Source organism: Anser cygnoides, chromosome 18, assembly GCF_040182565.1.
Source record: "Anser cygnoides isolate HZ-2024a breed goose chromosome 18, Taihu_goose_T2T_genome, whole genome shotgun sequence".
Taxonomy (NCBI): domain Eukaryota; kingdom Metazoa; phylum Chordata; class Aves; order Anseriformes; family Anatidae; genus Anser; species Anser cygnoides.
Window position 1 is genome coordinate 1,655,801 of NC_089890.1, and position 21,595 is coordinate 1,677,395.

Below are 21,595 nucleotides of genomic sequence, written 5' to 3' on the forward strand. Positions count from 1 at the left end.
TTTGGTTATTGCACCTTTTACAAAGTGTAAAGAAAGTCTTGGCCTCAGCTCAAAATTGCAATTTATTGATCAACTACAGTAGCACAGCAAATTAGAGAGGAAGGAGAAAGAAATTTTGATTCCTTTTGGGAAAAGCTATTGAAGGGAGAAACAAGATTAGGTCTTACTTTCTTGTACTTCAGACTGATCCTGTCTTTGCTAGGACATATCCCATCACCTCCACAGCCCAGGGGTAAGTCATTCTGGCTCATGCCAGGCTGCAGAACAATTTATCAGAGTTTTCCATCATGCTGTGTGATGCCTTAAGCATTCTGGATGAGGAGCAGGTGCTGATGAGAGAACAGCTTTTTTCCATGTGGACAATTTCTTGGTTCCATATCCAACAAAAGCAGGAACAGAGGGTTTTTAACAAGTCTGTTTGGGGTGCATGAAAGCTATTGCTGCTTCACTGAAATTACTAGATTTTCTCTGGAAACTGAAGTATGTACTTCTTAGAAATAAAAATAAAATGGTAATAATAATAATAAAGAGAGCAAAAATATGCAATCTATTCCAATGCCCCAGTGCCTTTCTGTGTAGACTGGAAACTTGGTGCTATTTCACATGAAAGGAGTGTACAAAACCTGTCTTTTGACAGTAAAGCTTACTGGGACCCAGTGTATGTGAAATTGCCTGAGCAAGCAGTATGTTTGGGAGTGAATCTCTTGATAACTCATTTTCTTTTGTTTTGTGATATTGAGTAATTTGCACAGATCTGGAACATCTTTTCATGAAGTTTCTTTATCACTGGATTCCATCTCACTTGAAAGGCTTCAAGCAAACTAAATTGAGTGAATGACAGCAATCAAGGCCAAACATTTCAGGCAGTAAAAACATAGACATAGGGATAAAAAAATAAAAAATAAAAATAAATCTCAGCAGCTTCTTCAAATCCAAGCTTCTGGGGAATCTTCAGTGTTCAACATTAAGAATCACGTGGTTCTTCTACAGGAGATAAAAAACAATGTGTTAACAGATCAGAAAAGGACATGCCATAACTCCCTGTTGTCTTGTGTGATTTATTGCATAGGTTAAGCTGGAAAAGTGGGACCAATAACTCTGGTATTAGCTCTGCTCTGGGCAGGAGATTGCTCTAGAGACCTCTGGAGATCCCTGCCTGCATACAGCTTTCTGCAGTACTCCAAGCCTTACTTTTCTGGTACCAAGAAAGTGGCATTTATGGTTTCACCTTTGCACACTTTCAATCTGATAATCCCATAGCCCTTTGGAGAATGTAACTAGACAGCCTCAAAGGAACTGGAAGCTGACTGCAGCTGGAGTTGTCTGAGTTCTTAATGATCGCTTCTAGTTGCAGTGATTTGCTCCTTCTCACAGCTATCAGCATGACAGCATGGTAGGGCCTGACTCTCAGAGCAAGGGAAAGATGATGTTTAATGAGGAAAAGGCCCTCATGAACTGGAGCAGCCCACTTTTCCCAGGGGAAAGCTGCTCTTGCCTGCATCCACTTCCTGGAGATTTCAGAGATCATTTTGGAAGGAAAGCATTAAACCTCAAGAACTTTAAAACTTTAAAGCAGTAAACCTCAAGAACTGAAGGCAGCTGAAGGAAATACCAGAAATATGGGCAAAATCTTTCTTAGCAAAAATCAAACTCCACAAACTGGTCCATATAGTGGGAATCTCTTTTCAAGTGCAGAGATGGTTTTTGTGTGACCTGGATGTGCTGACAGCATTCTCAGAGATGGGCAGAAGACAAATCTGGACAGGTCTGGACAGAAAGACAAGCTGGATGGAAAAAAATGTGTGTATACCAACAACAGAGCTAAACTGAAAAAACTGAATAAGAAAAATCCCAGGGCTATAAAGCGAGCTTCACCGTGCAATGCTGATGCTGGAAAATCTGTGCCAAAGGAACTACTCCCAGTGGACTTGATGGAATGACATATCTAAACACATGCTAGGTATGTACCTGGCACGTATCTTCAGGCCTGTGATAGACAGCTCTGTTTAAGAGCCTGGGTGTCTGGTGCAGTGCTCTTTGGCTGCCCTAATATGTCAACAGCCATTTCATGGTAGTCTCAGGAGTATTTTGGTAAGCTAGTTTTCTGTGTAATGCAGACTGCATTGCTTAGACACTTAAAGACCTCTAAAACCTGAGCTTAGCCCAGTTATATCACCTGCTTTCAAGCAGGAACCACTCTGCTGTTTCAGGTTTATACCTTACTCTGTACTTTCCTCCATCTTCTTTGACTTCCAGGCTCTGAGGTCCAGCTTTGGGATCTGGTTGCAGCTCACAAAGGAGTGAGGATAGCTGTTGGCCTGGAAGATATTTCTTGACACTTTAGAGATGTGGGTGTTATCACATATTATTCGTGACAAGGAGATTTTAGCCAGTGAACTGCGCTGCTGAGGAGTGAAAACTCCTTTATTCTCCCACCAAAACCTGCAGGAGACAGAAAATGACACTATAGATTTTTCCCTTCTGTCTTCTTCCTATTCAAGATTCCTGCAAAATTATTTCCCATTAACACCAATAACGCTTTTTTTTTTCTTTTTTTTTTCTTTTTTTTTTTTCCCCACTAAGACCAAATTAAAATTTCTGGTCTTTAAGTTAAATGCTCTGTCTCACCCGCTGAGTAATTTAAATTGCCTTTCTGCCATGTAAATAAAACAAAGATACAGTTGAATTAAAGCCTAGCCCTGTGTTCCTTCAACTGAGGCACAAACACTCTCTTTCAAATAGAAAATTCAGCACAAACTCAACACAGACTGTGATCACATCTACACGATTGCTGTGGTGGGAACAGTCCTCTAATTACTCTCTTTAAAAAAATTGTTTCTTGTATTCCTGCCTTATGAATAGGATTTCTAGATGTGCAGTAGACTGTTTGCCTTTAAGCTCCTAACACTGTGTTTTGAGCTTGTAAGTCTTTCTAGGTAGGTATCTGGCAGAAGTTTCCCAGAAACAGGTATCATGATCCCATTTTCAGACAATATTGCTAAACAGTGCAAGAACCCTGCTTCAGAAAGAACTGGGAAGCGTACCTTGAAATGGGACGTGTAACTAATTCCTGCACCTGATGTCCCTTAGCAGCTTCAAGGAGGAGGTGGCAGAGGACCTCAGGTATTTTGAAAGCACAACACTGCTCAAATGATTTTCGCCGGCAAGCAAACCCCAGTCCACCCATCTCCTGGTGCAAACTAAGCCTAAACTGCTACAAGCCCATGAGAGTACATCTCAGAACTGGGCTGGAATGGACAGACAGTGAAAAGTCATCTCTAAGACCTCCAGGAGATGCAGAAGACACTGCAGTGGTGCAAGGTTGTGTTCTGTAATCACAGGGTATGTGAAGGTGACAGATGTTTGACTTTTGCAGAGCACAGCTCTGAAGAAGCAGCCTATCTCTCCCAGCAGAGAAGGATCAGGGATGCTGACAGTGCCAAGCAGGCAGTGAGCCTTAGTTGGGACTTGGTGAGAACCAAAAGAACTATTAATCTACTTTACTCCCTTCAAAGCCTGACAGTGTGTTAGTCCCTCAGTAACATCCCTTGGCATGCAGGCAATTTTTCAAAAACTACCCGAAGTGTTATCCACCCCATCAGCAGACACTGAACATCTACAGTACTGTCAGCGTGAGCTACATAGGCTGACTAAACCTGGAAGCTTGTTTCCAGTTGGTGAAGGCAATGCATCTGGAGCCTGGTTTTCCCATCCTTAAAACTGTACTTGTTTTTCTTGTTAAGGTACTTACATGTTTCCCTTTGCTTGAGCAAGTGGGTGTTTGAACACGTAGTAATGTAGGCCTCCTTAAAACAACTTATCTGAATGCAGCAAAAGAGCTCAAACATTACCACTGTGTTTGAGCCATCAGCATGGAAAAAGTCAATACAATTTGCAAAATTAGTGATAGACAGTGAACAGGCAGAGGGTCAAAACACTTGGCTGGGAAGGGATCTCAACCTAGGATCTCAACCTAGGATAATAGATCTAGACAGGGAATAAGAACATCACTAGAAAGGGAAAACAAACAAACAAACAAACAAACAAAAAACAAACACATTTTGAGGAGCAATGAAAAAAAATATTAACCAAACAACTGGAAGCAGTTTCCAAATCTCCATTAGGAAATCTGCACAAACTCCAGTCTCACTCTGTCCTCTGGGGTTTGTGTACCCATCTCCTCTCTTACCTGTCCCCATCACGTATCTTCCTGAACTGGGTGCCAATTAGACAAGCCATGAGAGGACCAACTCTTCCACCTTTCACAAAGGGTTCTGCAAGCGCCCCGATCCAAATGTCAATATTCTTTGGAGTCCCATACAGCTGCATGAATTTCTTTGCCAGACTGTGATTCTTCAATACTCGAGCAAGTGACTTCAGACCACGAGGTTTTGAGAGCCTACAGAATTGTCTCCAGGAGATATAACCTGCAAGTAGTCGAGTATCACAGCAAAGAGTGGTCAACAACGTTTTCCCTTTTTGGAAAGAGTTTTTCTCTCTTTCTCGTACCCTGGGCACGGGTAGGTTCACATTATGTTTAAAACCTTTTTCTAAATTCTTCTATATTTCTATTAATGCTATTGCCTTTCCATTGCTTGAGGGTCATTTTGTCCTGCCGGGTATTTTCATGCTATTTGTGGATGTCTTTGCAAGTGATCCCTGCCAGCCGGAGTTTCTCTACCACTTTCCAGCACCATTTTGCTGTTTCACCGACTGGCAAGGCAGATCCCCATGCAGACTCCAGAGCCATGGTGTATCCTGAACAATCTCATGAAGATGTGACAGAGGAGCTATGGGAGACCCATGCCCTGCTGAAGCTGCAGCAGATGGCCAGAGGAGTGACCCCAGAACACTTCCAATAGCAAAGGAGACCTATGTTCAGGCACCTGATCCTGAGTGTGCTATGACTGCTCCTACCCCTCTGCTCTGGATACCCAGATGAAGGGGCTGGGCATGCCAAATTACAGCCTAATTTTCACTGTGGCCCAGGAACATTAAGGGAGCTCAGTGAGCAGACAATGTCAGAGATCTTCAGAAAAACAGGAGAGATGTCCTCACAAAACTTATTGATGTTGCTTTCTTTGAAAGTGAACCTAGATAATATGTTGATGCTACCTCTCTGTACAATAGGACAGTGGCCAAGTACTTCCCCACAGGTGGTCTCACGTACATTTATGTCTAGCCACCCAGACAAGCCGTTCCACACTGCAAATAGAGCTCATAAGGCAAGCTACTATGGGTGGAAGAGGGACACTGTACGTTGCCAGCTGTACTAAATTTTGTTTACAGCAAATAGCTGGAAATTCACTAGACCACAACTGGAAGATAATTTTGCATCTTGTTGGACTGGACACATAAACAGCAAAAGGCAGTCTCGATTCAGTCCTCTCTCTATCTTATCAAATGACTGCTTAAGTAAAAGAAAAGTCTATAGAGAACTAATGCATTCTGCTACCTGCCAGCCCAGTGAACTGCTGGGTACAGAGATGAGAATGATGCTGCAGCATACATTTCAGCTGTAAGCAGGATGCCTAAAAGCTGGTGAGAATTCAGAGAAAAAGATACAGCATATGGTACCACTATCAAACAATTCAAGGAGACCACATACTGCTGTATCAGAAAAAGAATCAGGAAGCTTTTTTGATGTTGCTATATCATCACCACTTTCATAGTTTGTGTAACATCAAGGAGCACGGTAACACTCAGGGGTAGGCTGAGACCCAAAGACAAGGAGATTAACGCAAATAAACACTTTTAGAAATACATTTCAGTTCCACTGCAGTAGATCAGCAGACAAAACTAGATATTTGTGATTTGGTTTCAGATGAGGTTCTGTACAGCAGTGTTCCCAGAGCCAGAATGGAACATCAAAACCTACTGTTGATAAAAAGGCAGAGCAATCCTGTGACCAGACCATGCATCTGCACGCATTGCAAAGCCGTCTGGGCTTAAAACGTGAATCTGGCATTCTTCATCATTCAGTTTCAAAGTGAGCTGTATTGCAGTTCCCAGGATGTTACTGGCACAGCAGCTCCAGGGACTTACGTCAGCCTAATAACAGTGTTAGGCAATGGCACACCCTTGATTCTGTTGTCAAGTCCTATCAACAATCTATTTCTCACGACTATCTTGCAATGTCTTTACACTAGTTTTGCATTTTGCAGCTCCCTGTGAGTGGTTTTGACATGCTTGTGGTTTTTTTGTTTGTTTGTTTGTTTGTTTTTTCCTGGGACACTATCTTTGTAGCGAAAATACGATGAGATATTTTTTTTTCACATATATGGTCTTCTGGGGCTGTGCTGGACCTATACAAATGTCTGAAGAGAAGCCATGGGGGCTTCTGACCCGAATTCTGCTAATGACTCTTCCAGACTCTTGATGAACCACTTTCATAATTTTGGCATTTAAACAACAAAATAAATGCATCAGATACTGAATGCTTGACTCTGTGCAATGCTAAGTGTACTTGTGGTTGTGTGCCTCCACGTGTCTTCTCCAGCTCCAGCCAGGCTCTGACTTCATTGCACAACCTGCAACCTACTTATTGATGGTAGTACAGAAAAGACTAAAAGGTTTGGAAAAGTCCTCTGAGACAAGTTTCAGCCAAGCATGGGCTGGAGATGTTTCTCAATGTTCGATCACAAGATTGCCTGATTTTCACTTGTTCTCCTTTGGCAGCTCTGCTGCCACAGCCAGCTTACCTGGAAGGCCATGATCTCTGCAACGCTGCATGTTAAGTGCAGGCAAATCAAACCCAATCCTTTCAACCTGCTCAAACAGCCGATCCCGGAGTTCATCCACAACCATTTGTTTCTGTGTCATCAGCTTGGCCTTACTGGCCATCAGGTTCCGCAGGAAGGGATCGATACCGCCTGCAACAGTTACACAGCAACTTGTGAGCAGCATAGGGTGGAAAGTGTGTGTGAAAGAGGCTCCAGAGGTCTGAATAAAGCTTGTATTTAATTATAAGCTTCTAGTACAGGAGAATCAGTTTTCCTGCACATAAAGCATTAGAAAGAAAATATTTTGAATGTTCTTAGAAACTACAACAATTAAGCAATCTGACTGCATACATCATAATAAGATGGGTCACATCTGACTGCAGAGAACAGCTATGTTGGGAAAACTACTCTGTCTGGTAGTAAAGACGATTTAATACATTTAATGCAAGCTGCTTTTAAGTTTGACCGATGCAGGAGCTTATCCAGAGAGGGCCAAATGAAGTAAAGGTACACCCAAGACATGCAAGAAAGGCTTTACCTTCTTTCACAATCCTCCAGACACCAAAAAAGGTTTTGCTGAGTTGCAGTTTGGGATTTATGGGTTTATAATTTTGGTTTAATCGGCCCACAGATGGGGGAATTGAAGCATGAGCGAAACGGAAAGCCAGAGTGAAGACATTGGATATGCGAGGATCCACAGCCTCGTTGTAGCCTTGGTAGCAAGGAATCCATTTCTGTAAACTTGTTCCCAGCAAAAGAGGCAGGTAGTCCCTGTAGGTTATAATCTAAGGAGAATCAAGGGAAGTGTGAATCATTAATTGCTTAACCATCAGTTTCCTTGGAAACAAAGTAATGGGAGAGCTGTTGCTTACATCTTAAACAGGAGCTGTCAGACTGGGCTTCTCTGATGCTATTTCTGTAGGAGATTTTGCTAATACAAGATGCAGAGCAGAGACTTCCCAGGGCCGACTTTCCTTTCACCTCATCAGACCTTGACCCAAGCGCTCTGGCAGTCTGTTGAGGATCCTTTCTGACACTGTTGAGTGACAATTGTATTTCTAAAGCTCTGTAGCCTCGGTTCAAAACAGCTTTTGCACCTGGCCATTGCCCCATGCCACTGGCAGTGCAGCTCCAGGCACAGGCACAGGCACTGCAGGCTGCTGCTCCAGCCATGTGCAGGGATCTCTGCGCTCTCTAGCACTGACAAGGGCATGAAAATGCAAAGCTTCATAACAGCTTCAGCAACGTCAGGAAGCACAGACACTGCTGATGCCTGACCCATGCTCAACCTTTGTGTGTAATGCACTGGGATTCTCTGCCTGTTGGTGCTGGTGCTCAGATGTCCTCGGACATGGTCCTCACCTCTAGCCTTACATCTTGACAGATGAGAGCAGGATGAAAGCTAGCATTGCCTGCCACAACCTCTCAAATATTCCCTCTTGGAACTATAGGTAGAGCCCATTTCCAGCAGCCATGTAGAACTGCATGTCCTCCTCCCTCCCATATTACATGCTTCAGATGAGAGAAAAGATCTATGGTGGTGACACAGATATCACCTCCCATGGGCAGCTGCTAGTCCTCTCAGAGCAGAGGTTTCCAGCCCTGGCTTCCTGTCTCTTTGGGTTATTGAGGAAGCTGAAGCATACAACTCAAAAAATCAAATTCTTTGTCAGGAGATGTCTTAATTGACTGAGAATTGCAAGAAAATTAAACCATTGATCTAAACATGATGAAAGAGGCAGTGCTTCTAATGCAATTGTTTAAATCTCTCCACATTGGCTTATTCAATATTTGTTTATTCAACACTGTCATAATACGTAATTTTGACAGTTTTAAAAACTTAAACCTTTTGATATTACTGAAAGAATTTGCCAAGCCAACTCAGAAAATAGGTTTCCAATTAGATATGACTAAGCGCTGTCTTTGGTAACCTAGTGTCTTCTTCTGTCATAGGAGCCAGCCTTTTCTGCCAGCCGTGAAACCTCATCTGTTTTTGAAGCTGGTCCTGCTCTGAACTGGAGGCTGGACTAGAGACACTGACAGATCCCATCCAAGCACAGAAGTATTTCTGCGACCCTAGCATCTCAGTCAGGGGAAAATCTGTAGTGTAGCATGGACCCAAGCATCTCTGCTCTAAAACCATAAGGACAACAGAATGTCACGGCTGGTTGCACCCACCAGCACATGGGGCTTCTTGAGAGGCTCAGACTTACAACCCAGAGGAATTTTAATCCAAATCTCCAATAGCATTATTATCCTGCACAAAACACTGGGAAAACTTTTCCTCTGACTTTTCTGTCCTCATGTTCATCAAACAAAAATGTGCAGTTAAAAACACATCAAACAATTCAGAAATGTAACAGTAGAGGAACATCAAAGATTCAGGGAGACCCCCTCTGCACATGTTATTTCAGGTATCTCTGGGTGGTTTTACTTTAGCCTAAAGGAGTTAGTGAAAAGCATTTGATTATTTGCACCCAAAACACTGCACCCTATGGAAACCCCACACTAGCAATCCCACCATATTAACTCTGTGAGGCTGCAAGACAAGACAGCAGAGCTGGGGTGTGACATGGTGGCTGTACCTGGATCATGGCACCCACAATCTTCCGTGCCTCCTGGTAGAGCTTCTCTCCATTCCAGTGTGGATTTAATCTCTTCAGTCCTCTAGCCAGGCGGTTGTGCTCCCGCACAAAAAGCGTGTGCATGCACGCCAGCTCCAGCATCTCGTTTGCTCGAGAGTCACCTGTGAGTATCACAAGAGTGCTCAGTTTTACTGCCAGCGTCCTGTGTGTGCCTGGCTGCTTCACACTGGGAGAAAGCAAACATCCTGCTTTGAACCATGCACAGAGAGCTTTGTAGGTGTCTCAATATCTGCATCATGAAGAAGATGGATAAGAACCACACACAAGGAGAAGGAACAGTCCACAGGACTAAAGAGCTCTGGTGAAAAGCCATTTCCTGCCAAAGCAGCAATAGCCAAGATGAGCATGGTTATGCCCATTTTTTGGTTAAAAAAAAAAAAAAAAGTCTAAGAGAGGTAACTTAAGGAGTTAAATACAAGTAGGTCTCCTCCAGGCTCCTATATCAGAGCGACAGTCTCAGAGCTCAAGACAGAAATGAAAATGGGCAGAGGGAAGTCAGGACAGCCAAGGGAGCTTTGTAAGTCAGAAGGCATCCTTCGAACCAGCTGAAACCATGGCCAAAGCATGAAGACAGTCACAATCAAGCTCTCAGAAAAGTACAAGTAAAAGCAAAATGAGTCACAACTTGAAGGAATAAATTACAAAAGGCATCACAATGAAATATTAAATCCTTCTTCAAATGTCTAGAGCAGGAAACCTGAAAGCAAGCAGGTGATGAGAGTATAAAGAAGCACTCAGAGAAGAGTAAATGCATAGTGTTTAGTCCCCTAGATCCATAGTAAATAGAGGGATTTGCTCATGCACTCAGCACAGAGCCCTTTTCATTAACTATCAAAGACTGTCTGTAAGAGGCTACAGAAGAAGAGACAAAACGAGCACTGTGAGGTTTCCTCCAGCAGATAGCATCCACTCAGGGCTTCCAAAGGAACTCCAAGGATGAAATCGCTGAACCCTGTTAGGTAACAGCACATGTACAGCTGCCTCAGTTCTCAGGGACCGGAAAAGTCACAAATAAGACACTGAATTTTCAAAGGAGTTTGTGGGGAGCTGCAAGGAGCCTCTGAGTAAGCCTGAACCCCTTCACTATGATTTTGTTGATGTCCATGTACCCAGCTATGTAACAGAAACTGCTCAGGCAGCCCACAGGTGCTTGAGATGGGAAGCCCACACCAGGAAGCACCCGATGCACCTGCCTGCTCTGCTCCCCACTGGGCATCTGCCACAGGCCCTGCAGGGTCCTCACTGAGGACCTGCACGGAACTGGGGAAGCAGCTGGAGACATGGAGATGTCTCCATGGGAGAGATAGGCAGCTGTGAGAGGCCAAGGGAAACAGAAACAGAAACAGAAGGGAAACAGAAAACACCAAGAACCTGAAAGGAGGGACCTGGAGGATGACACCAAGCAGAGCTCTCCCACTGGTCCTGTCACCTTGGATGTATCACCAAGGTGTACAGGGATGTTGTTCAGAGCAGCCTAGGCCAGATGTGCAGGGGGCAAGGGAACAGAAATCAGCTCCACAGCTGATGAGATCTGTCATGCCCTCAGGTGCCATGAACAGCCCAGTGTGGCCAGAGCCATCAAGCGTTAGACAAGAGGTCCTGCTGGCCAAAAGGAAGGACCAAGGGGTGAGAAACTTTCCTCTGTGGGTTCTCACACACTTGTAGCAGCACCCTGCTCCTCACTAGCAGGAGCCAGGGAGAAGGGAGCACTGCTCAGGACCTTGGGAAATGAAATATATTGGCCTCCGTGTGCTGGGAACAGGACAAGCAGCAAGCAGCAGCAGATGGAAGGTCCTGGCTCTGCACAGGACAAAAGGATTTAGCTTGGGTTGAAGAAATGGTCAAGAGGATGCCAAAAGGGTGACAAATGGAGCGGGAGATTGTGTTGATAGGTAAAGGTCTGCGCTGCCAGCATGCTGCCAGTGCAGCCCCAGCCTTCTCGGTGGTGGGGTCACCTCGGTCTGCGATTAGTCCCCTTCTCAGTCCAGCTGGGATCTGAGCTTCTGTCAGTGCAGCAGCCCTAGCAAATATTTCTTGGTAGTGACCCAGCCCAGCACAAACACACCTGTATCTATCCAGATGGGAGAGAGGCAGCTGCCAAGTGACAAGCATGGACAAGCCAATGCATCCCAGCCAGTCTGCTAGTGCTGTGTTCGCTTGGCTCCATCCAGGAGCTGCATGGGGCCCTGGGTGCACCATGGCATCCATGGCAGCACTGTGTCCCTGCTGGCTCTACTCCAGGGCAGGGCTGCTGAGCACAGATGGAGAATCCTCACAGCAGAGATATGGTCACAAGAAAGACTCAGGAAGTGAAGAGCTTTCTCCTACCTGCCTGCCTCAGTCATTCACCGTGTTTTGCTATGCTCCCTTTTCTACTTAAATACAAGAAACAAGCAATTAAAGAAGTGAACCAGAGCTGGTGGAATTGTTCACTCTAGATTTCAAGGCTAGGGAACCTGCAAGGGTTTCAACAACCAACTTACCTGCAAGAAAGCATGGAATTTTAGCTCCCTTGCTGACCATGAGACAGGGGTCCTTTGACATGTAGTCAAAGGGCATATACGCCATGCCCCTGTCAGTAAAATTCCGATTAACAGCCAGCAAGCCCAGCTGGTTGGTCCGATCCCTCAGCTTGTTGGCCAAAGGCACCTCACTGCCGTACACCACACTGCCATCAAGAAAGGAGGTGAGCGCGTTGATCTGTTCTCGAATTGCTTTGCCACCATCACAAGCAGGAGCTGAGCGAATGAATGGGAGGCAATCTCTGGTGTTTTTAACTCGTGGGTCATTGGGTGGGATCTGAAGAAAGATAAGGGAATAATTCATCATCATTTCAGGGGTGCAGAAACTCTGCACTGTGATACTACAACCATAAGAAAAGCCAGGCAGTAGTGATTTCAGAGGCAGCTTTCATGGTAGACAGTGTTGACACTGGTCCAAAATCCCATCTATGAAGGGTCAGACAGACAGCAGAGATGCTTTTTTTAGGAGTTCCAAATATGTAAGAAAGCCTGGAGGTGCCTGAGTATCCACAAAGAAAGTCCCATGGATACCTAAACTTCTTCCCCTGGGTAAATACATATCAGATCAAATCTTAGAAGCTCGGGTGTTCCTATCTTATATTGCAGTCTAATGTCCATATCTACTCCACATTGTGGACAGTTGCCATCCAGCACTTGTAACACTGGCTGTGTTCTCAAATGCACATGTGGCAAATACTCAGTGATGCCCCAACCCGTCACAGTTTTCCTTGGGAGGAAATATGGGTATGCGAGCGAGCCAGAGCTGCAATACATCCCGAAAATCAGGAGAGTAGTGCTGCAGGGTGGACTTGTGCTTACTGGAGCAGAGACTGCAATGTGGCTGTTGAGTTTTCTAGCTCAAAGCCTTAGCCACTGCTGAGAGGTGCTCGCCACTTCCTCATTCCAGACACTATGAAGCAGTTAACCATCAAATGGGCATTTTCCAGGGTACCAATGGGACATTAACACCCACCAAATCCTATCTCTGACACACTTACTATAACCCAGGCACCGTCCGTGTTGTCTTTGCATTATACCTCCGAAATAAATCCATATTCTTGAAGGAGATGGGGTTAAAGGTTGGAAACAGGGGAAAGGCTGTGGATGTGCTTACATCTGGGGACAGCTCCTTGGAGCAAGCACTGCCACCTCAGAAAGAGTGGTCTGTCCCCCCTGGCCTGCTCTGCGAGGCTGTTCCTTGGTGGCCAGGACAGGGAGAGCAACCAGCACCTCCTGGTCGGAGGACCAATACCCTGTCCCCAACTTCTCTGCAAGAGGCAGGCTGGCTGTACCTTGATGGGAAAGCAGGGGGGCTGCTTGGCACAGCTGGTGTGACAATCCACTTTGCCACTGAAGGTGACTCTGGCTGGGGTTTCAGGACTGAAATCGAGGTCATGGTCAATAAACTGACCCCACTGCATGAACATGAGTGATCGCTGCTGGTCCAGCTTGAGCTGCCCAGGGGGGAAACGGACGATCTCATTTGACACCTTTCGAACCTGCACAGGATGAAGGCAGAACACGTGCATTAGGAAATGGCTATAGGAATGGCTGAATCTGTCGCGTTGTCAACAAAAATCACAAGGAATGATTCCTCATACGTCACATTAAAAAAAAAAAACAAAACAAGCCTCTGGACTGGAAGGAATTACAGAGAGCCCTCTTTGCTGAGCATTGTACTCTTAAATCTAGCCAGGTTTCTGAGCTTCTAGGCAAAGAGCATCCCTTAATGGACATATGGAAGCGGCTAAGAAAGAGCCATACTCTGGTTCTTAGACTGGGAAAGGAAGTCAAATTTTTTTCAAATATTGCTTTGAAATAGAAGTGTAAGGAAAAAAGTATCTAGGAATTTCTGAAAGTTTTCTTGGTAAATTCCCCCTGGTTACTAGCACATGTATAATCCTTCACAGTTCAAATGCTCCTTGGTCAGGTACACTTCTCCCATAGGCAGGATACTCTCCCAACCCCTTTTTCTTTTCTTCTGGTCTGTCCCCTATCACCATTTCTCCATCAGCTCTTCCTTCAGTTATTACTGCAGAAAAAGGGGTAAAAACTGCTCCAGCCCTCATAATGTGCTTTAGAGCAGAGTTAGGAAGCACAAGAAACCATGACCATAAGGCACACAACATGGAAAATCTTTGCTCCTCATTACTGCTGGTGGTGCACCAAGCTCAAGTGACCTGAAACCATCTCCCCTCCAGGTGCCACCAGAGCCACACACACGTCCCTTACTGATCACTCACCCATGGGTGCACAAACAGAATTTATAGCTCAATGTCTTTTATTCCAGAGATTCTCTAGCTCATTTTATTCTCTGACATAGTGCTTTTCAGGAGACAATTCAAGAGACAAACAACTTCCACAAAACAAATCAAAAAAAGCTGAGTCAGACCTTAAAGTGAATTATATTGGCTTAAATGTACTTGAGTTAAAAGAAAGCATCATGCAGGTCTTTCTTTGTTTCTTCTGCAGTAATAAGATTCATTTTCCTTTGCTTTTCATCCAAGCATGGGAGTGAGAAAGCGTTTCCATTAGGTCACCATGGAGAGTCTCATATAGTCAGATGACACCTGAAGTAGGTGAATTTATCTTCCTGCCTCCTGATCACCACAAAGCTAACTAGCGGACTTGTAAGGACTTACCAGTGGAAAGGGGAATCCAGAGGAACGCTTTTTTTCTGTCCACCCATGGGGAACTGACACACCATCTTCATAGTCTGCTGGCAACCATCTGGCAAGGGCTCTGTTTGAAGCACCTAGTAATGGGTTTTTCCTGCACCAGTGAATGGAAGAATGGCAAAATCTTAGTGGCGTTAGGTCCGGCTCAGGTCTGACGGACCCATCGTTATCCCAGATCCTAGGTCGCCCTCCCAAATGAAGCCACCACCTTCTGAAAATAGAAGGACACAGCTAGCTCTCTCCCTGTTTCTTACACAGACATCTGAAGGCAAAGTCATCCTCTAGGCAGGCAGACCTGTCTGAATTCCTTTCTCTTCCCAAGAAAGGGGAGACACAGCTTTTTATGGCCAAAGCGTTTTATGGCCACAGCTCCCAGGACATGCTCTGCCTAGCAGGTGCTTGGCAACAGGGGAGGGATGGGGAATATTCCTGTGCTGTTCTTTTGAAAATACTCCACTGTTTTCCTTCACTAGGAAAGCTCTGTAAGTACTAAGAAATAGTTTTTACATTCCATATTACAGTCATGTCCATCCATATGCCCATGGGACCTGCACAAGGTGCTTGCACCCAGCCTGTGTATCCAGATTTCCTCCTGGGCAGAGACTGGGGCGTGCAGATGGCCAGTTCACCCCCCATTTCACATGCAGCCAGGTCGTATACCCAGGTGGGAAGCCAGGAAGCACTATGAAACCCTGCAAGGGGGTAGAGCCAGACAAAACCCAGGAGAAAGCAGAAAAAGAAGGGTCAGAATTGTTGGCATTTTGGCCAAAGAGCTCCTTTATGTATGATACCAAGAACCCCTGAAGTAAGGCTGTAATTAAAATCTTCATGCATCTAGGAAACAACACTGTGGGCTGTAAAACCCTAAATAAGGCATCCTATATGGATCATCTATGGGTCCATAGGTCTGTTCCTACTGATGGAGGACCCATGCATCCATCCTCCCTTTAACACAGCCCCCTCACCTGTTGTTGCACTTGCCAGTGATCGTTCGGTAGCGGCCAGAAGATTCACAGTTTATTTCCTCATTCTGCTGGTCACATCCGCTTGCTTTGAAAATCATCCCCAGCTGAGCTGGTGTGAGCACGTCTGCAAGGTAACCATAGAGGATAAACACACAGGAACACACTGGCTCTGTTGGGTTTGTGCTTGGGTTTCCTGGCTCAGGAAAAAGTTTCCCTTCTCGTACCCTTGACATCTTCTTTTACCCCTGTATCACCCTCTGCTGTAGGAGCACAAGGGGCTCAGTGAAGGTCATCCTGCTCAGACCTGTGCTGAGGATGCTCTTTGGAGCAGCAGATTGCTTTTTCTGCTTTGGAAAGCACTAAACCCACCAAAGTTGTGATCAAATCTTAGATATTATTAAGCCTGTGCAGAAGGGGCATGAGTTTCTAGCATTAGCAATCCTTTTCCCTTCCTCTCCCCTTCCTTTTCATCTCCACCATAAATTACTAACAGTTACAGTCATCCAAGCAGTTTGTTACAAATCTTTCCCGTATGGGAGGAGCGTGCCTCACCACACCGAACACACACTGAGAGCTGCTCGGAGAAGGCACCCCCGGGTGGCCGGGCAGCACAAGGGGATGCCGTTTGCATTTCCACCTCGAAGCTTTCCTCCTGTATGGGAGGTAAGCGGCTGAGCTCAGCCAGCAGATCCTGCTTGGCCATTGCGGCTAGCACACTTCCCGAGTCCCTTGGAGGTTTCCTAGCCGCTGCTGCCACCAGCAGGCTGGGTCACAGCATGGTTTGTCACCATGCGCAGGCTGGTGCGGGGTGGCCCCGGCAAGGAGAAAGGCTCCTGGCACGGAGAGGCAGGAGCTGAGCACACCCAGCCCTCTCTCCCTCTTCCCACTCCCACTCATGCTGGAGCAATGTTGGAGCACCCCGTGACTTGCATCTTGGCCTGCCAGTGCTTCCGCAGCAATCAGATTAATTTCCCTTTGCTTTCCCATGAGTTTATCTTTACATCGCAAGAGCCCTGCTGTGCCTGCCTCCCTGGGCTGTTTCTCTGTCTGCCCCTAATGTGCCTCCTGCTCTCAGCGAAGTGGTCTTGCCAGGAGGCAGGGACTGCTGCTTCCTGGAGGACGTTGCTCCTCAGCATGGCACGGGGACAGCTCACTCTGCTTTGGTGGGAGGGATCCAAGGCCTGACCGCCATAAACCCCTTCCCCTCCCTCCTCATCAGCCCCACAGAGCCCTGTTGACCAAGCTGCCCGTCTGTCTGCAGTAGCACTGCTCTGCCTTCCTCCCAGCAAAATGACATGCCGACCTGTGACATTGAAGTCCCCCTTCACGGCCCAGCGTAGCTTCTCCTTGAGAAGGGTCAGGGTGGTTTCCATGTAATCTGCAGCCCGCACGGCAGCCCGAGTCCCTGCCACTGGCTGTTTGAAGTATCTCAGAAGTTCTATGGGGGTCAAGACGTCATTCTCCAGGTTCTTCTTTATGCTGCAAGGGAGAATAAAATAACTTCTGCAGGACTGAAATGGGCCAAAGCCATGAGTCCTGCAGGTTGCACACCTGAGCCTCAGGCACCCCAGATCTGCCATGTTACGAGTTGGAATTGCCGACAAAGGCAGAGTCACCTAACACCCTGCACAGCGCTGGAAGAGGGCAGGCTGCTCCTGCCACCCTCCACAGAGGAGCAGGGTGGGTGCAGGAAGGAAATCTCTCCAACCTGCCAGAAAACATCAGAGCTCTCAGGTCTTTACATCTTTGAGGCAACCAAACCTCACTCAACTCCTTCTCCAACTAATAAATGCCTGCAGGTGCCTGTCTCCATCCAGAGGTCCCAAGTGTCTCCATGTCACCCTGTCTTAATGCTGCTGGAGCCCTGAAAAGCTCTCAGAAGGAGGATTCCTAAGCCAGTGAGGGGTTTCCAGCAGATGGCTAGAGAAAGAGGAGGTGTACAGGTCAGTCGGAAGCCATATGCTCTCACACCATAGTGGTAGAAGATGGAGTCATTAGGACATTTTGTGGTCAGATCCCACAATATAGTGGTTTGCTTCCTCCATAGGGGGTGAAAAACTACAAATTAGCAGGAGCCTGTGCTGGCTCCAGCCCTCCTCAGGACCTCCCCAAGGGACGAAACAGAGCCAGGCAATACTCAGCAGGAAGGGAGGGCAGGGAGAACACTGTTCCAGCCCTGAATTACACCACGGACTGGAGATGTGGTACAAAACTGGGGGAAGCCAATATGCACAAGGCAGCACTATCAGCTGCAGGATGCAAAGAGCCAGGCCCTCTGCGGGGACCCAGCTGAGGATCTGAGGGTGAGAGCAGGCAGCAAAGGATGGGTGGGGAAACCACAAGGGTGTACGAACAGGAGACTGGACACCCCCTTGAGGCTGTGACCCTCCAGAATGTGACAGAGGAGACCAGGCCATGGCTCGTGCACATGAGACAGCTGTGCCCAAGCCCGACTCTCACCGGTCGCGTGTGTCCTTGTAGGCTGAATCCACGATCTGCTTGGCTTCAGACACGCTGCTCAGGAGGGTTGCGTCTGACAGCTCCTTGGACAGATCTCATTAGGGGAAAGGAAAGAACAGAGGTGAGAACACTGTCCCATGCCTACTCACTTCAGAGCTTCCCTGTGCCGCGGTGGGTTTCTCTTTGTGCCGCCAGCACCTGGGGATATTGGCATTGCAGTGCTGGAAGCAATTGCTGCTACTCTCTCTGGAGAGAGAGACATCTGTGCATGACTACATTGCTCAGGCATGGAAAGGGTCTTTCCGTTGGTGGCGGCTTCAAATAGCCATGTGAGAGATGTAGGCATGATCCTTCCTGTTGTTTTATGGGGGAGAAGTTGCTATTTCTATAAAATATTTTGCAACCCCAATTAATGTCATTTATTTTATTTCTACGCCTACAGCCATAGTTGCCTTCACAGTCTGCACAGATACCTCTGGCTGCCATGTCAAGCAGCTCAGCATTAAAAGCTCTCATTTCCTGTTTTTTCACATTATTGTCTTCATTCCCCAACACTTTTAAACTAGAATGGGTGTAGCCACGTTTTCCAACACACCTATGGTGAGTTTGGCTGCTCTCCTGTGGCACCAACTGGCAAAAGCTCCTATATATCCCCGTGTCTCAAGGCAGATGGATGCTCACCCCAATTTCCCCACTACTTTCCCCAGCCTCCTGCAACCCCCTGCTCTCCTGCCACTCTCATCACTTCCCCTTGTGCTCTGGGGAGCTCCCAAAAATGGACGTGGTCCCCATCATCAGCTGGCTGTGGGTTACAGAGCAGGAGGAGAAGCCCTTGCTATGCTTCCCTGAGTGGGATCATTTTCCTACAGCTTCAGAAATCAACACAAATGGGAAAAAAATCTCCAGATTCTCCCGAGATTCTTTAAACTGTCTTCCATGACCAACGCAGAGTTCACCTCTTTTTCAATCTTGGAGAGAAAAATTATTGCCTGAACTACCATATGAGATAAATTCAAGGTCTGGCATGTGTTTTCCATAATGATTTAAAATCATGAGTTAACAAGCAGAGGTCTCTACAGGTTTTGGAGGGGTAAATCAGCACTGGAACAGAAATGAGTTCAGTTTTCAGCCTCCCTAAAAAAGACGATGCATGCAGTGATGGAGCTACTAGCACTGCAGCCCAGCAGAGCCAAACTGCGCTCCCAGGGGACACTTCGCAAAGCGTGTGGGGTGGGAGGACCTCGGTACCGTGGGGATGGAGCTGTTCTGAGAGCTGACTTCTCCTATAATGTGATTTTAAGAAATCAGATAGGAAATCAGCTGATAAACACCTGAAACTGTCAGGATTGCTCTCACAGTAGATACAAATTGGCTATGTTTTTTCTGACCTCTCTTTGGGCCTTAGCTGCTTAAAAGAGAATAATTCAGATTCTCCTAGACCTGACTTCATTCTTTTTCCTACTCAGAACATACAAGACCCTGATCTGCAAAACACAAGAACAGAACAATACCATAGGAAGAAGATACATGTGCCTGGAACAGGATGAAGACCACCAGCAACCCTGGGAAGAGGATTTCTGTCTTCATCCCTGCAAAAAAGTGCAAGAAGTGAAGAAAACCAAGAAGCCATGGACCTGATTATGAGCAGCAAGTCCCCAGCAGCTCCCCTGTGTCTGTGCAAAAGCCCAGAAGCAGATGGACAATTATTTCCCCAGCTGTATTTTAAAAACAGACTCAAATCCTTTGGAGCAGTTGGAGGACAGCAAGAGAGCCCGGCAGCTGCCCTGAGCATGCAGGGAGTTTGTGCACAGGGTTAGGAGGGCTGCCACTGGCGATTCAGCTGGGGTGGGGGTGGAGAAGAGAGATCAGTCTGCAAGATCCTCTGCATGCAGAGATTTGGGATGTTTTGCCCAAAACTGACCCCTCACCTCCCTCCAGCATGGAGCAAGGACACTCCAAAGCAATTGGCTCTATCAGAAGCAGAGCCCAGAGCTGTGGGTGCTGCCGATGGAGCATCATTAGGCACCCACCATGGAGCAAGGTAGGTACCCAGCAAAGGTAGCACGGCATTCACCTTAAAATTCAGCGTAAAACCCATTCCCCATGGGCGAGCTCCCTGCAACAACAGCAGCATAGTCCAGCCCCATCCTTGCTGGCCTCCAGCTGCACTGGGTGGTGGAGCAGAGAGAGGCTCTGCCAGCCCTGGGGCGAGGTGGGGAAGCTCAGACCTCAGCTGGGCACAGCCCTGGCTCCCCATCCGCAGTGTGGAAGTAAGTGGTCTGTGAAAGCAAAAGCAAGCGTGCATTGGGCCAGGCTCTCACCTGCTGTCTTCTGCTGTCCTCACCACGGCTCCCTCCACGGCCACGCTTTTATCTGTGTCAGTCTGTTATCTGCACCAGGCTGTTATCTGCACCAGGCTGTTATCTGCAGCGGGCTGTTATCTGCAGTGGGCTGTTATCAGTGCCAGGCTATCTGGGCTGACCCACAGGGCTCAGCAACGCTCCGCAGTGCTGCTTCCCACCCCAGCTCCCTAGCAGGGGGCTCCTGTGCACCAGGTGAGTAGTTCTGCACACCCAGCTGGACACGCAGCCTGATGCTCAAGCAGCGCTTCTGCATGGTTTTGGTGGGGGAAGAGACATAAGTTAGTACTTTGCAATGGTTCGGGAGTCTTGAACTCCCCCCTGGGGATGTCCTACAGGGACTGGTGTCCTTTCCCCATGGTGCTCTTTATCCTTTGCTGCTCTTAAAGGTTGAAAAAAAAAAAAGTCTCATAAGTATCAATGGAGGCACCAGCTGTAACGAATGTCCGCTTTGCTCATCACTCCCCATCACGCCTCCCTGCCCTGCCCCGTGTTCCTGCTGTGGTGTGGAAAGGCCCACGAACGTCACTCCTAGTGCCCCACACTTCTCTGCACAGGCAGGAACAGCAGGAGGGGGCACCTGGCTGATGGGCTGAACACTCAGCAGGAATGCACCAACCTCCAGTATGCATATTTCAAACTCTGGGTAGCTCACGTAGGGGTTTCACCCTTGTCCAAATTGCCATTGTACTCCTGAGAGCTCACCTGGCAAAGCAGCAGCTCTTCCACCGTACAAAGCCCCTCTCTTTGTCTGCGTGCACATCCAGCTGATGGACGAATCCTCGCCATCTTACAGCTGTGCTAATGATGCAGGGAAATGGAATACTGCCAGACCAGGCAAACAAGCTGGTGTGTGTAGAAGCAAGGGAGCTGCTCACCAGCACTCATCAGCTCCCCCCTAACCGGGGCTCTGGTTTATTGCAGTTGCACTTCTCCTAACCAGAAACTCCCTGGGTCAGCAGTTGCAGTCTGAGAACGATCAAGTCTCTGCTGGTGTTCCCCAGGTTAAATGAGCAGCTGTTAGCTGAACTCTTCCCTGCATGGGGCCTTCTAGGAACCGCAGTGGTGGTACAGTGCCTCCAGCAGCAGCTCCACACATGCCTGTGTCCTCAAAGCTGGACTACAGAGGTGGCGCCGTACCCTTAAAGAAAATCTGCAAAGCCAGCTGCCAGCCTTGCAATGAGCCACAGGTGAGGCTGCTCTTGGAGCAGTGTCCTGTTCTGCGGTCCCTTGTCTGAGACAG

General features: G+C 47.1%; 1 protein-coding gene across 1 annotated transcript; it reads right to left on the minus strand.

The window, feature by feature from the left end:
* Positions 1-44: 44 nt before the first annotated feature.
* On the minus strand, positions 45-20,524 carry MPO (myeloperoxidase). The gene is made up of 14 exons (XM_013189249.3): positions 20,314-20,524; positions 19,504-19,581; positions 17,993-18,086; positions 16,836-17,011; positions 15,533-15,656; positions 14,532-14,661; positions 13,182-13,388; positions 11,851-12,166; positions 9,308-9,468; positions 7,261-7,507; positions 6,702-6,872; positions 4,190-4,427; positions 2,219-2,442; positions 45-984 (listed from the first exon to the last, which is right to left on the minus strand). Exons 2-13 carry the CDS (start codon positions 19,577-19,579, stop codon positions 2,220-2,222), a joined length of 2,163 nt encoding a protein of 720 aa, XP_013044703.3. The 5' UTR covers positions 19,580-19,581; positions 20,314-20,524; the 3' UTR covers positions 45-984; position 2,219.
* Between the last annotated feature and the right edge of the window lie 1,071 nt (positions 20,525-21,595).